Raw genomic sequence first — 14,857 nt, forward strand, 5'->3', positions numbered from 1 at the left:
TAAGGAAAAATCACTGGTAGAAATGAATAGGCTGTTTGGTCTTTAAGTAAAATTTACATGTTACGACATGTCGCAACTAACAATTGTGTGAAAATATTTTGTCGATATCTTGTATGATTTCTGAAAATAAGAGATAACAAGCCAAAATCAAAAATTTAATCATGACCTTGACCTTTTTTACATAAAAATATTAAAATTTGGTTTTAAATGTCAATTTTAGTGCCAAATAACAGCTAATTGAACGCTTATTCATAAAATATATGGTTTCTATAAAAAAATATAGAAAAGGGAGATAATCTTTTACTTCCGGTTTAAAAAGTTTACTTCCGGTATTGTTTGATAGTTTACTTGACACTGATTCCAAAAATATATGGTTCTATATACTTTTACATTGATAAAAAATAGCTACTTCCGGTTTACAAAAGGTCACTTCCGGTTGTGTTTTTTAAGGTCACATTGATTACAACTTAATGCAAAAAGTCCCATGGCTTTATTATGTGTACATATGAGATAAAAGCAAAGGTCAAAATCTAGAACGTTTAATTAGCATATGACCTTGAGCTCAATTTCAAGGTTATAAACCAAGGACCTCAAATCAAAAGACCCTAGTCCTCTTCTTTATATTGTTAATGAGTTATATTACCATACGTATGATATTAGATATAAAAAGGGGGAAAACTCCCATCAAATGTCTACGTACTCTTTCGACTAAAATTTATGTGTTACGACATGTCGTAACTGACAATTGTGTGAAAATATTTTGTCGATATCTTGTATGATTTCTGAAAATAAGAGATAACAAGCCAAAATCAAAATTTTAATCATGACCTTGACCTTTGACCTTGACCTCATTTTCATACTTTTTGAACAAGGGCCTCAAATCAAAAGACCCTAGGTCTCTATCACTCATGGTTTTCCAGTTACAAATTTATTTCACTTATTTCAATACAAAAGGGGAAATTACTCTCATATGGGGTCTTCGTAAAGCTTCGGTCAAAATAAAACGTAACATCCTGAGGATTTAACGAGCAATTTGGAAAAATAAATTTGTCGCTTTCTTTTAAGGTTGCGGAGGAGATCTGATAACAAGAAAAACAGTGTTTGGGGAGATAACTCTTACAAAGAAAAGTGTTCGGTTAAACAGGGTGAGTTTCAAAAGCGTATAGACTGTATGATCTCATATACAAAAAAACTAAGCGACATCTTTTGAAACAATTTTACACCGCAAGAAAAAAATTAGGCGGAAGAAAAAAAAAATAATCAGAACAAAATCAATAGGTCTTTCCACACGGAAAGGTGGAAAGACCTAATAATCAGAACAAATTCAATAGGTCTTTCCACCAGGAAAGGTGGAAAGACCTAATAAGAACTGAGCAAAAACAATAAGTCTCCAAACTTTGTTTGGGAGACTTAAAAATAGGGGAAGATATCGACAAAAAACTTATTCAATCAACTGTTTTTATTTAAAAATTCTGTTTCAAGCTAGGAATATAATAATCATTACCCTAATTGTCACGTATCGGTAAAATATTCAAAAACTAGACGACAGACTGTCAAACCTGATAAAAACAGGATATATTGATAGTTTAAGAGCATTGAGGATCCAAATTTAAAAAAGTTGTGCCAAATACGGCTAAGGTAATCTATGCCTGGGATAAGAAAATCCTTAGTTTTTCGAAAAATTCAAAGTTTTGTAAACAGAAAATTTATAAAAATGACCCCATAATTGATATTCATGTCAACACAGAAGTGCTGACTATTGGGCTATAACTTTAACTACCATTCCCCTAATTTTCTAATGTTAATATACGTATCTAAAGGAATCTATTAGTATAGCAAATTCAAACAAGTGTGCAATATCACTTTCTTTCTAGTTGACAAACTTTAAAAACATTTATTCATCTCTTTATAACATTTGTGTTAATTTGATATCTTAGCTAAACTCTAAAAACAAAAACAATAACATTTATAAAAAAAAATAAAAATAAAAAAAATGAGGCATAGAAGCTTAACATAGGGCAATCAATTTACCAAATAAATTAAGATAACAAATATATCGATGTTCAAATGTAATACATTTTATAACTATCAAAATTTCGAATTTGAACACTACTCTCTACGAGATTTGCATAACTAACAAAATTGTGAACGTAATTGTTCTGATCAAACAGTTCCCATAGGAACCCTTCATAATACAACACATATTGGGTCTTACTCCAAATAGTTCGTGTTTAACGTTAAGGGAAAAACTAGCAATACATATTATTTCGTTTTGACCAAATTATTAAACAGCTGCGCCATGAGCGCTTGATACGCCCGACGTCTTGTGTGGAAGTTTTATGTAATAATCATCAATAGTTTCTGAGAAAGTTATAAACAATAACCATTTATTGTTTTTGAGACACAGCGGAACATGTGAACCCCCCCCCCTGTTTATTTTTTACAAAAAACTAAATATCACTAAAATAAAATTTTGAATCAAATTAAAAGTATACAGATCTTTAGATTTATATAACAAAGAAGTGTGTACAGTTTCAATCAATAATCATAAATTACTTTTGAGATACGGCACGACATGTAAAACCCCCCTCCCCCCTTTTTTTTTTTACAAAATACTCAATAACTCAAAAACGAAATTTTGAATCATCACCAAAAAGTATACAGATCTTTAGATTAATATAACAAAGAAGTGTGTAAAGTTTGAAGCAATAATCAAGAATTGTTTTTGAGATACGGTGCGACATGTGAAAAAAACACCCCTGTTTTAGTTACAAAGTGCCGTAACTCAAAAAGTTTAAATCTTATTTTCACCAAAAAGTATACAGATCATTTGACCCTTATAACAAACAACTATATTAGGTTTCATGAAATTTGGATAAGTCGTTCTCAAGTTACAGTGCGACATGTTTACGCCGGACGGACAGACAGATAGACAGACACCGGACATTTGTCGTCCCGTCAAAATTTTGACAGGCGTATAAAAACGACACAACACAGTTTTAAACAATGTGTTATTATGTCTTCTTCCTGCACACCTATTTCAACACGTAGCATCTATCAACTTATGCAAATGATTTGGAAAAGTAATGCGTAAATAAAGAAGTATCATTCCGAGTTCAGTACGCATGACAAATGATTCTAGGAAATGGATTTTTGTCAATAATTTCAAACTTAGTTCTAATTTTCCAGCCAAATCAATTACTGTCACCTATCAAGGGAAGGATTTTTTGCAGACTAAGAAATGAAGAAAATAAATTAACGGATTTTACGTTTTAAAAATAAAGTCTACGACATGGATGACGTGATTCTAATCATAAAATGACATGGTATAGTATGTTTAATAAGCCTCACAATAGCATTAAAACATAGCTCGAGGTCATATCATATCAAACGGTATTGAAAAAGAACGTGATGTTTTCAAAATCTTTCTTAAATATTCAGGTTACGCATGCGAATAAATCAATGTTCAATTCAAATTATGATAGAGATTTCAGGGCACAAGACATGCATATCTTATAATATCCCTTAAATGTACGTATAAAATAAAAATAAAATGGGAAAGGCAAACACTTAAATTAATTTCAGCATGAAAAATAATGGGTTTTAATAAACAATTTCGTCAACAGGCTGACATATAAATTTAAGGAAAGATTTGTACCTCAAAATACAAAGCAGAGGTGCAGTAAGTGCCCTGTTGGATTCCCAAAATAAACGTATTAATTATAAGAATCGGTTTAATAGATTTGAACATCGTGTTAGCTACTGTTGCCTTAATAAATTCTGTGTTTTGGTTTGGATTTCACAAAAATCAATCAGATCTGTAGAGGAATGTGAGCACGTTTGTTCCAATTAAGTCAACTTTAGAGGTATGATATCAAGCATCAATCAGTGCATTTCCAACGTATTTCGTTTTACAACGTTATAAACAGTCTGTTAAAGCCACGATAATTGTGTAATGAAACTGTTCGAAACTATAGCTAGTTGAAAATTGATAAACTATGAAACGCACGACAAACAGAAGTGTTCGGTTTATGTCGCCACAGTTAAAGGTTGCCAGGAAACTTAACAAAAACCAGAATTTACAATGTTAGAGGTAAAGTTGACTCCATAGCATTATAAAAACTGAGTTTATCATTGATGGTTCTAACTGATAACGTAACTATATGAATACACTTGTTCGCTATAAAACCAGGTTCAATCCACCATTTTCTACATAACGAAATGCCGGTACCAAGTCAGGAATATGACAGTTGTTGTCCATACATTTGATGTGATTTTGGTTTTTATTTTGCCATTTGATTATAGGGACTTTCCGTTTTTAATTTTCCTCGGAGTTCAGTTTTTTTGTGATTTCACTTTTTTTTCCCCAGCGTTAATCTAGTTCTGAGAATTTGGACATACATAGAACTTAATTCTGCACACTCATTTATCACATTTGTGCCAAAGAATATTTTTTTTTGCGTGATTGAACCAATGTTTTACCGCCATTTGGAGGAAATAATGCGGATATGTTTCAAACTTAATCTTAATGCAATTACTTTTAGAGGTAACTGTTTGCAATATGTCTGGGATTGGTTTTGAGTAAGGTTACTTGTCACGGTACTTTTCTATCCCAAATTCATGTATTTGGTTTTGATGTTATATTGGTTATTCTCATCGGATTTTGTCTAATGCTTAGTCTGTTGCTGTGTGTGTTACATTTTGATGTTGTGTCGTTGTTCTCCTTTGATATTTAATGCGTTTCCCTCAGTTTTAGTTTGTTGCCCCGATTTTGTTTTTTGTCCATAGATTTATGAGTTTTGAACGGCGGTATACTACTGTTGCCTTTATTTACTATTTGAAAGAATATCAATTTAAATTGAACTGATTTCAGTTGAAATTGTGTTTTTGTTTTTTTCAGGTATTTTGTACAAAGTAAGTTATCAAGCTTAATTTGACATTTCAATAGCCGCAGGCTTATTGACGAACATGACTTTGCTCTCGATATAAAGTTTCTAAATTAATTGTTCTCAGTTTTTCAATTTGATTCTATTGTTTTTGAACATAACTAAACCACCATTGGTTTACATTCAATCCCACATGCGTTGCCTGCGGTAAGACTACACAAATTACAGAGATCAATTTAAAGTTAACAACGAAAAATAATATAAAATATACATCCTACATCTACTGTTATCAATACGTATCTGAAAATTAAAATAGAATCATTCGATAGACGTTTGTTACTCTTATGGGATAATAGATTTTCTAGAAAATAATTAATCCAAGATAAAACTGCAACTAAACATATCGTTATAGAATATCTTTGTTCTTTGAAACCTGATAACATAACTACTCAAGGATGTCCTCATATAATATGTCCTTTCCTTTCCTATAGTTTAATATCATTGTCTTGAAATAGATATTCGTTTTACTCTTTTAACTTGGATCTATATTCTCATGTGATTCAATAACTTTATATTTAACGAGTTCGATGCCGAATTTAAAGATTCAGAATCTATTGCACGTAATGGTGAGTGCGACATTTGACGGCATTTTCGTTTTTTGAATTTAATAGGAAATTTACGTGTTAAAATTATTATACATACACCAAATGTAACATGTTTGCCTCATTTATAGAGATTAATAATACGTTCTGAAACTGCAACACGCAAATAATTGTTCAAAAATAATGTTTGAATATCTTAAATAGTTAAATTATTTTTAATTCAACCTACCTAAAGAATCTTTCAACCCACCATTAATTTGCCCTGTACTTACACCAACACTTGATTTTGGTGACATATTAATATTAACGTCAGTTATTAAGCCGTTTGATGTGTTTCACAAAACAGGTTAAAAATATAAACACATGAATTTATTTGATATAGTTCATCAGTTGAACGGTTCTCTCATCTATGTTGGGCTTTTTTGTCATTCCTGTATATCATTGATTTTTTTTTAAATTAGTGTTTCTGATGAAGGCTAATAAAAATACCTATTTAAACGTATCAAATGTATAAAATTGTCATACAATGGTCTCTTTTTACTGTTATATTTCAATACGTATAATGATGTGCCTGACAACAAAAACTATCGACAAGTAAAACTTTGATAAAACTAAAAAGCTGGTATTTGGCCGTAATGTATTATCAGACTATTACATGGCATTTTTCTTATCGCATGTATTATCGATTGGCTCGAGGGCTAATATTGACCGAGAAAAATTACAGATTTATTTATTGATCCTTTTACGTGATTTTCAAATAGAAGTTCAGAGTGAACAGTTCACGTACGTCGGACCCCAAATGTAGTACATTAGATATGAAATCTTTCAATCAAATGCCTCAACAGAGACGAAAAACAGCAGTATGATATATCTTATTGTTGAACATTGTTAAAATTATTTTCTAAATTATGTTTGAAACTTTTAAAAAAGCATCTATTTTATCATTGTGGTTTTCTTTTTTCATTTTACATAATATACTTAATTTCGAGTATCCCAAAAAATATTTTGTATCCTACTTTCTTTCGTTCCTCTTTTGTGATATTTTTCACTGAAAACGTACCATTGAGGTGTATTTTCCGTAATTTGCCGATTATCACCAATATGCCATACGATAACTTTACGGAGAGACATGAGATAAAAAAGGGACGAAAGATACCAGAGGGAAAGTGAAACGCAAAGATTGAAAAAAAAACTGACAACACAATGGCTTAAAATAAAATGACAATCAGACAAATAAAAGAACACAAGACAAAACATGGAAAACTAAAGATTAAGCAACACGAACCCCACCAAAACATGGGGGTGATCTCAGGTGCTCCGGAATGGTAAGCAGATCCTGCTCCACATGTGGCACCCATCGTAATGCTCATGTTATTACAAATCCGGTAAAATGTCTTATTCGGTAGGTCACAATCGTGAAAAGGGAAGGGTATTACAATTACGACACGACATAAGGAACATATCAGATATCATCTGTGAAACGGTTAATTCATAAAGGTCAACAAACTCGTGATGGCGTCCGTAAAATTAACGAAGGGATTATTTCAACTTCACCATTTGGAACTCTTGGTATAATAGCTTCTTTGTGAGCAGCAACCCTCTATCAAGGAAACCATGATAGTAAATATAAGCCCGGGAATATCGAACAATTGGGAGATATATAGTCCGTATGCAGGCGCTGCTGGAATGTTGCTACATAGATATTGAAAATTCACAATTGGTATGCTGTTTTGTCGCAAAGTTTTGTTTTCAACCGACCCTCATTGTCAATTTCTATATGTAAGTCAAAATATGAGGCAGACATCTGTAGTATCCTTTATCTCTAGGATGTTGTTAACTTCGATAAGCATGTGATTCAATATTGTTCATATCAGCCCGCTAAGCATCAATTCGGAAAAATATGGAATTTACGTAAATTATGTGCTATTATCATATGGTAAAAACCATATGTTATTTAGTCTAATTATATGATAAAGTCACATATTCGACATCAAATGTGGGATCATCTATTCAATGGTAAAGGCAAATATTAAGACAGAGATTCGAGTAGTAACAAATTACATGATTAATACCTTGGAAAAGAACAGTTATGAAATTACTTTTATCATAAAGCTGTCTAACGATAAATTTCCCCTAAAACAAATTCCATATAACAGGCCTTGTATCAAATTTCACATATTATTTTGAACCAGACAGTACATGAGGAATTCCAAATCATGAACATCGTCGGAAATAAATCTCCTTTATCATTTTTATTTCATTGTGTACATTTTAATTATCTAGTCAAGAGATGGCTAGCTCTTTTCAAAAGGTATATCTGTATGAATGTTCTGTAATCTTATGAAACATTGATTAATCGGAATTTAAATTTCATTATCATTTAAAACTATATTCTTATAACTCTAATTAATTTCAAGAAAGACAACTACCACTATGTTTTATACATCGGAAATTATATGCTATTAAATTACATCATGATTATCTTAAAATATAAACATCGGAACTTGAGTTTAATATAGTTCTACAGTGTAAGGTATTTTTGTGTGAAAATTTCACCGACATTAACGTTATATAGTTTTCATGTCATGGCATTTAAAACCGAATACATGAACTTTTATAGCTGACTGTACGTTCTCATTGATAAATACCGTAAGGTTGCCTATATTTGCTTATATCCACTTCATTTGAATTTTTGTGGATAGCTTTCTCATTGGCAATCATACCCCCATCTCCTTATTTTTCTTATATTGTACTCATCTTTGTAAGTGCTATTTTGTATTGAGTGTCATAGAACAGCCCATCTATAGATAGGTGCAACTGTATGCATAGGATTTATTTGTTTCTAAAGTTTGATTTAAAAGAATAACCGACTTGGTAAGAAAAAAAACAATTAATTACACCATGACTTAAACTATTCTATATTAATATTTTTTTTAATTGTAAGAAAATACAACCAAATAACGCCAACGAACTTAATTCCGAGTTTATATTCAATTTTCAGAAATTTACATGTAACGTAATTGTTTGTGGCTTAAATACATTCGTGTGTCGCACAGTTCATAATTCTATTTTGCTGTATTTATGAACTGTCGTAAGGTAATTTTTGGTGTTTGTTTTTATGCTGTTGTTTACATAGCATTGTTTTTATTCTGTGGTTTACATAGACAAATTATATATTTGTGCATTTTCTGTCCTGAGCGTGCTTGCATTTATTTGTAATGTGAAGTTTACAAACATATAATAATTGTCATATTTTGGAAATTGTGGATATAAAATTACAAATATTACAGAGAAAAATATGCATATTGTGTTATTCTGTAAAGTTTCGATATACCTTATTCCTCATTTCAATTCGAATGATATGTTCGTTAGGTAGGGGTTATAGAGATACGTTGCAAATGGTACTTCCACGATGTACAAAAGACAACAGTAGTTTACCGCTGTTCAATTTCATAAATCGGTTGAGAGAAAACAAATCCGGGTTAAAGACTAAAACCAAGGGAAACACTTCAACTATGAGAGGGAACACACGGAATAAAAGAAACGCCAATGCAATAAACATATAAAGATTACTTTATTGAACTGCAAGAATAATTTGTTTTAAAGGCTTTAACTGGAGCGTCAGTCGATTGCTGAATCTCTGACTCAATAAATTTTGACCCGTTGCAGACTTTTTTCATTTTTGACTGAGAGGAAAGTATATCTTTCACGCTGCCATACTAATCATACTGAATGATACCAGAACTAGCAGATGTCCTTAAATAGTAAATCTATAAGCGGTATAAAAAAATACTACAATAAAAGGAAAACAAAACATATAATCTTTCTTTTTTTATAAACTGGATATAAACTTTGCTCAGAGTACCTATTCATCAACTTAACAACAAATTGGAACAACATAGTTTCATTTATAGTCATACAATTATATTTCAATTGATCAAAAATAAATCTCCTCAATCGCTGCAAAACAATTGTGTTTAATATTCACCTACCTTTTTAGCAATTTCTTGAAGCAAAGCTGGTCCTCCATAACATTGGATATTGCAAGTTGAGTAAACATTGGTTAGATTTTCCAGTTTCCAGGTTTCGTGGGGGTGTAACTCAAGATAGCAAAATAAAGTTGAAATACCTTAAAGGAAAAAAAAACGTGTCTAATCAAAATATTCAGTGTCTACGTCTAATATGTAACTTTCCCGACAATGTCCTATTCCCAATGATGAAATTTTAATACACTGTAAATTTTCATGGCTAGTGATTCATCCATATCAGGAGGTGCTTACCATGTCGAGATACTTTTGGTGCTTACACGATTCCCCCGGGCTTTGTTCATTATATTTTTATTTGAGTCTCCTTAAATCGACATGCAAGACTTGAACATCGTTTAACTTTTAAACAAATTAAAAAAAATATTTCGTATATCCAAACTTTGTTTTAAGAATTGGATAGTTATTCTTCATTCGTTATGTTGGTTGATTTTGACTATTTTACCGATTATATCTGTTTTGTTCACGAATCGTTGTAAAAATAACGGGATTTGATGAGACTGTTATAAAAGTGAGAGGTTTAGCGCTATATAACCAGGTTCAATCCACCAGTTTCTACATTTGAAAATGCCTGTACCAAGTCAGGAATATGAGTCGTAGTCCATTCGTTTGATGTGTTTTATCCTTTGAATTTGCCATTTTATTAGGGACTTTCTGTTTTGAATTTTCCTCGGAGTTCAGTATTTCTGTGATTTTACTTTTTGATATAGTACAGAGTATAGTGGTTTCATGTTTCATGGAATTCCCATAATATATTAGAGTACGGTATTTTTGTTAAAACACCTTTATTCAATTAAAACTAAAATAAAATTTATATGGAGAAGCTACACGAACGATGACAAATAAGTATTTAAGTTTTGATTCGATGAACTAAAAAATCAACTTTATTGTAATGTTTGGAACGAAATATCAAGGCAATCATACCTTCTTCCTTGACGTCCAGGTCCATAACAAGGTTGTCTATAGGAATTGCCCTCTCGTGACCAGAACACAGTCGTTTTGTATCATTAGTCTCTCCATCCCAATCATCAAATAACTCCTCAGTCTCGGCTAACGTTGCATCATCTGAAGTACTCTCCTTAAGCATATTATTAAAAATACTTGTATTTGTCATTTGTCTTGTGACAATCAAGCAAAAATGGTATTTTTCATACGTTTACTATCTTACATATTTCATATATATAGATGGTTGTTTTTAAAAAATACAAATAAAAGTTATCTGAAATCTATATCATGGCATCAGAATACACGCCAAATCGAAGCAAACAATGACCAATCTCGTGTCCGACCAAACCAAGACAAATCGAGGCAAACAATGACCAATCTCGTGTCCGACCAAACCATGCCAGTCTCCCTACTCAGAATAGATTATTTCGGGAACTATGATAATTAGCGATTTTTAAACAAATATGACAGTGGTCAAACTATACAAAACGAACTGGGTTTATCTAGTATAATATAAAACGACAATTAGGTACGACATCGACATTTTCAAAATCAGTTTCCGATTTTTCTTATGCGTGACAACACAAAATATTTATGAGATATCTCCAAATTGGCACAGACAGTCAACTGTTATACCATACCTGTATTCAGTCAATCAGGAAGCATGGAAAAATAAATCTATGAATGACTGTTCTGAAAACATTTTTACAAAAAAACACATAGGATATTCATCACAGAAGAAAATAGGTTATTCTTATAATTACTAGGACCAGTTTGACATGAATCAAGGTCTCAAATATTGCCATTTAACGACATAAAGACAAAAGGTAAAATCCCAAAAATACTGAACTCCGAGGTAAATTCCAAACGGAAAGTCCCTAATCAAATGGCAAAATCAAAAGCCTCAACACACCTAACGTCTGGATGACAACTTTTTTCCTTACTCTTATTGGAAATCTACTTTACGTACAGATTTTAAATGAAACTTTTGCCATCACTTGGGTTCAATATTGCTGACACGATAATAACAGAAAAGGGAAATTGAAGACAGATAGAATCATTTTGGACATTTTCGGTTACCAACTTATAAGCAATTGTTGAGAACAAAAGTTGTTTACCTAATGAGAAACTATATCAGGTTAACGTTGGTCTTGTCAATAGCTCACATTTAGCCTACTTTTCATCATGTGAGATCCACTACCCCAACTCAATAACCGTTATATATGACGTGCTATTTATTTCTACGAATTAATATAAAATACCTTTAAAGCCTGTTTATGTCTAGTATGAACCTCTCTACATTTACAGGGTGTAAAAACTTTCAGTACAAACTTCTTTAAAGTTCGATAGTCTACAGTATTGGAGAAAGTATGTCTTCTTAGCTCGCTTAAATCTTTTCCCTGTTAAATAAAATACAAAAAAGGGTTGAATGAAAACATGTCTTCTTAGTTCAACTAAATATTTTTCCTGAAACATGAAAGACAAAATAGGGTAAAATGCACCATGCATGTTTCATACAATAACTCAAACCTTGTCAATTTGCCCAAGTTATCGTTCCATTTAAGCGTTTATAAATCTTGCTTTCATCTGGACAGTTTGTTTAAAAAGTAGCTTTTACAAGTTACAGCGACTAAGAATACACTTAATCTTCAAAAGATATAGGTTTGAATGTCAGGCAAGTAATTGAACTCATTCATTTTCGCCCGGAATGTATTTCACTCGGACGAATATATAGAGCAACTACCATATTCCTTCGAAATATATATATATATATATATATTTTCCAGACCATATGAGTATTTGGACCGTACGCGTACGGTCCGGACCGTATAAGTATACTCGTACGGCCCGACTATACGAGTACGGTCGGACCGTATGAGTATACGCGTACGGTCCAGCTGACCATACATGTTTTGGAATCATATGGGTTAAATTCAAACAAACATTTATCAAAATCTTTCTTTTTAATTATACAAATTGTAATTATTACAATTAGACGGATAAAGTGAATAAGCGAACAACTGAAATTAAATATTTGTGACATTGTACATCCGTGAATTCTATTTTGTTACTCTTGACCAAGGTGACACTTGCTTCTACAAAGAACGTCATATGTTTTACATTTACATGTTTTTTTCATGCATGTTCCTTGCGCGGCGCATGCATTTTTTTGTAAAGTTCATAAATATTCTAAAACAATTGTCCTCCCACTTTATTTTAACTTCCGATACCTTCAATTTCAATGAGCATACTCGGCTGCAATTAATGAATTACTGATATGCTAAATACATGAGATTAACAGATAAAAAAGCGTGATTTTAAAAATAGTTAAAATATTAAGTTTTTATTCCAATTGTTGTTGAACTTTTTATATTAATTTGAGATATAAGTTATGTTGATCTGTTATATACATGTGTATCTAATAAACTTGACCAACTTCTTAATATTAGTCAGACCGTACGCGTACGGTCCAAATACTCATACGGTATGGAACATATATATATATTGGTTTATCGTGGAACACAAACATCAATATGTAAGAGAATATGATTGACGAGTATTTGAAGATAACATGTAGAAAGATGTCATGGTACTCAATTAAGTAGTTCAAATCATCAACACAATAATAAGTTAAAAAGTAAGTTTATGAAAACATTGCCGTATGAAGCCCACATAATACTAAATAAACATTTTTAGATTGAGCAAAACGAACCCCACCTACAAATGCGGTTAAAATTAAATCCTCTGGAAGACTAATCAGTTTCTTCTAAACCAATGGCATCTGCTGTGTTTCAAATGACAATTAAAATACTGGCCATAAAATGAGATATAGGGTAATGCAAATGAATCCAAACTATCATTACACAGCTTACAAAAATAAACATTTAAATGTCAGCGTATGGCCTGAAGCTCATGTCAAATAGTATCATTAATATGAATGTCCGATAATTCTTAATTAAATACAATGAAACAGCAAACAAATAGTAGAATGATTCCACTCAATTTAAACAAGTGCATACAGGACAATGGCATGCCTTTCTCCAGCACATGAACATTTTCAATTTGAATATCAGAATTGAGTTGAACATACAAACATTTTAGTAAGCTGTCTCAGATATGATTTTCATACTGCGTTTTGAATTGTTTCAAACATATAAATGCTAGCAGTTATGTGTTAAAAAAAAAATGCAAACTAAGGATTTTCTTATCCCAGGAATAGATTACCTTAGCCGTATTTGGCACAACTTTTTGGAAATTTGGGTCCTCAGTGTCTTCATCTTTGTACTTGTTTGGCTTTATTACTATTTTGATCTGAACGTCACTGATGAGTCTACTATAGATGAAACGCACTTCTGGCGTATTAAATTATAATCCTGGTACCTTTGATAACTTTTTTATGTCACAGTAATCATATTCCCACAGCATATTAATTAATCACAGTATTAGGCTGGTGTTTTTCTGGAGCTTTTAATCTTTCGAACAAAACAAGTTTTATTTATGATCATTACCTCTACTTGATTAGTCCTAATCAACATTATGTAACGTTTGTTACTCATTGTTTTACCTATTTGGTAACTGTTACCCATCGTTTTACATTACTCATTGTTTTACCTATATGGTGACAAGTAGAGGAAAATTCAAATAGGAAATTCCATAACTAAATGGCAAAATCAAAAGCACTAACGCATCAAACGAATGGATAACAACTGTCAAATTCCTGACTTGTTATAGACATTTTTTAAATGTAGAACATTGTGGATTGAATCTGGTTTTAAAGCTAGTTAAAACTCACCATTGTATGACAGTCGCATAAAATCCCATTATATTGACAACGATGACATTTACACAAATCACCATTACAGCTCGAGTTGATTTCATTTCGATGAAATTCATTTGCTGGCACATAATTTTCCTTAATAAGGAGATATTTCGTTTCATAAATCCAATTATTTTTATGCGACTATTTCGCAATTAAATCTTGCACTGGTAAACATACGTTAATTATCAAGTAGCTAACATTAGGTGTTATTCCTTTTCCAGCTTTTCCTAAGAGTGATAGTGATAATTACTTTAAAAATGAACCTCAACTGGCTTTTTGTTTAAGTTATTATTTATCGAGACAACTTAAACACAAATTAATAATTGTACTTCACTTAAAAATAATAAAACTACATTATATGTACGTTGGTCAATGTACTACTTAAATCCAGTTGACGATGACGCTGAATTAAGCAATTTTCCATTTACAAGGGACCCATAACGAACGATCGGTGAAAGTGCCGCCATCAAAAGTTGAGTTTGTTGTTTTATGGTAAAAATCAGCGTGAATAGGTTTCTTTAGACTTTATTTTTTTCGAGCAAACTACTATTAGAATAATAA

The 14,857-nt window shown here is 31.6% G+C and overlaps 1 protein-coding gene across 1 annotated transcript in view; it reads right to left on the bottom strand.

The window, feature by feature from the left end:
- LOC143078879 (ATP-dependent DNA helicase Q4-like) overlaps positions 1–14,857 on the bottom strand; it is a 210,982-nt gene that overhangs the window by 18,015 nt on the left and 178,110 nt on the right. Inside the window, exons 16-18 of the mRNA XM_076253901.1 lie at positions 11,739–11,876; positions 10,456–10,609; positions 9,481–9,617 (exon numbers count right to left, since the gene is read on the bottom strand). Of these exons, the coding sequence (XP_076110016.1) occupies positions 9,481–9,617; positions 10,456–10,609; positions 11,739–11,876 (429 nt within the window). The remainder of the gene's footprint in view (positions 1–9,480; positions 9,618–10,455; positions 10,610–11,738; positions 11,877–14,857) is intronic.

This window comes from Mytilus galloprovincialis, chromosome 6, assembly GCF_965363235.1.
Source record: "Mytilus galloprovincialis chromosome 6, xbMytGall1.hap1.1, whole genome shotgun sequence".
Lineage (NCBI taxonomy): Eukaryota > Metazoa > Mollusca > Bivalvia > Mytilida > Mytilidae > Mytilus > Mytilus galloprovincialis.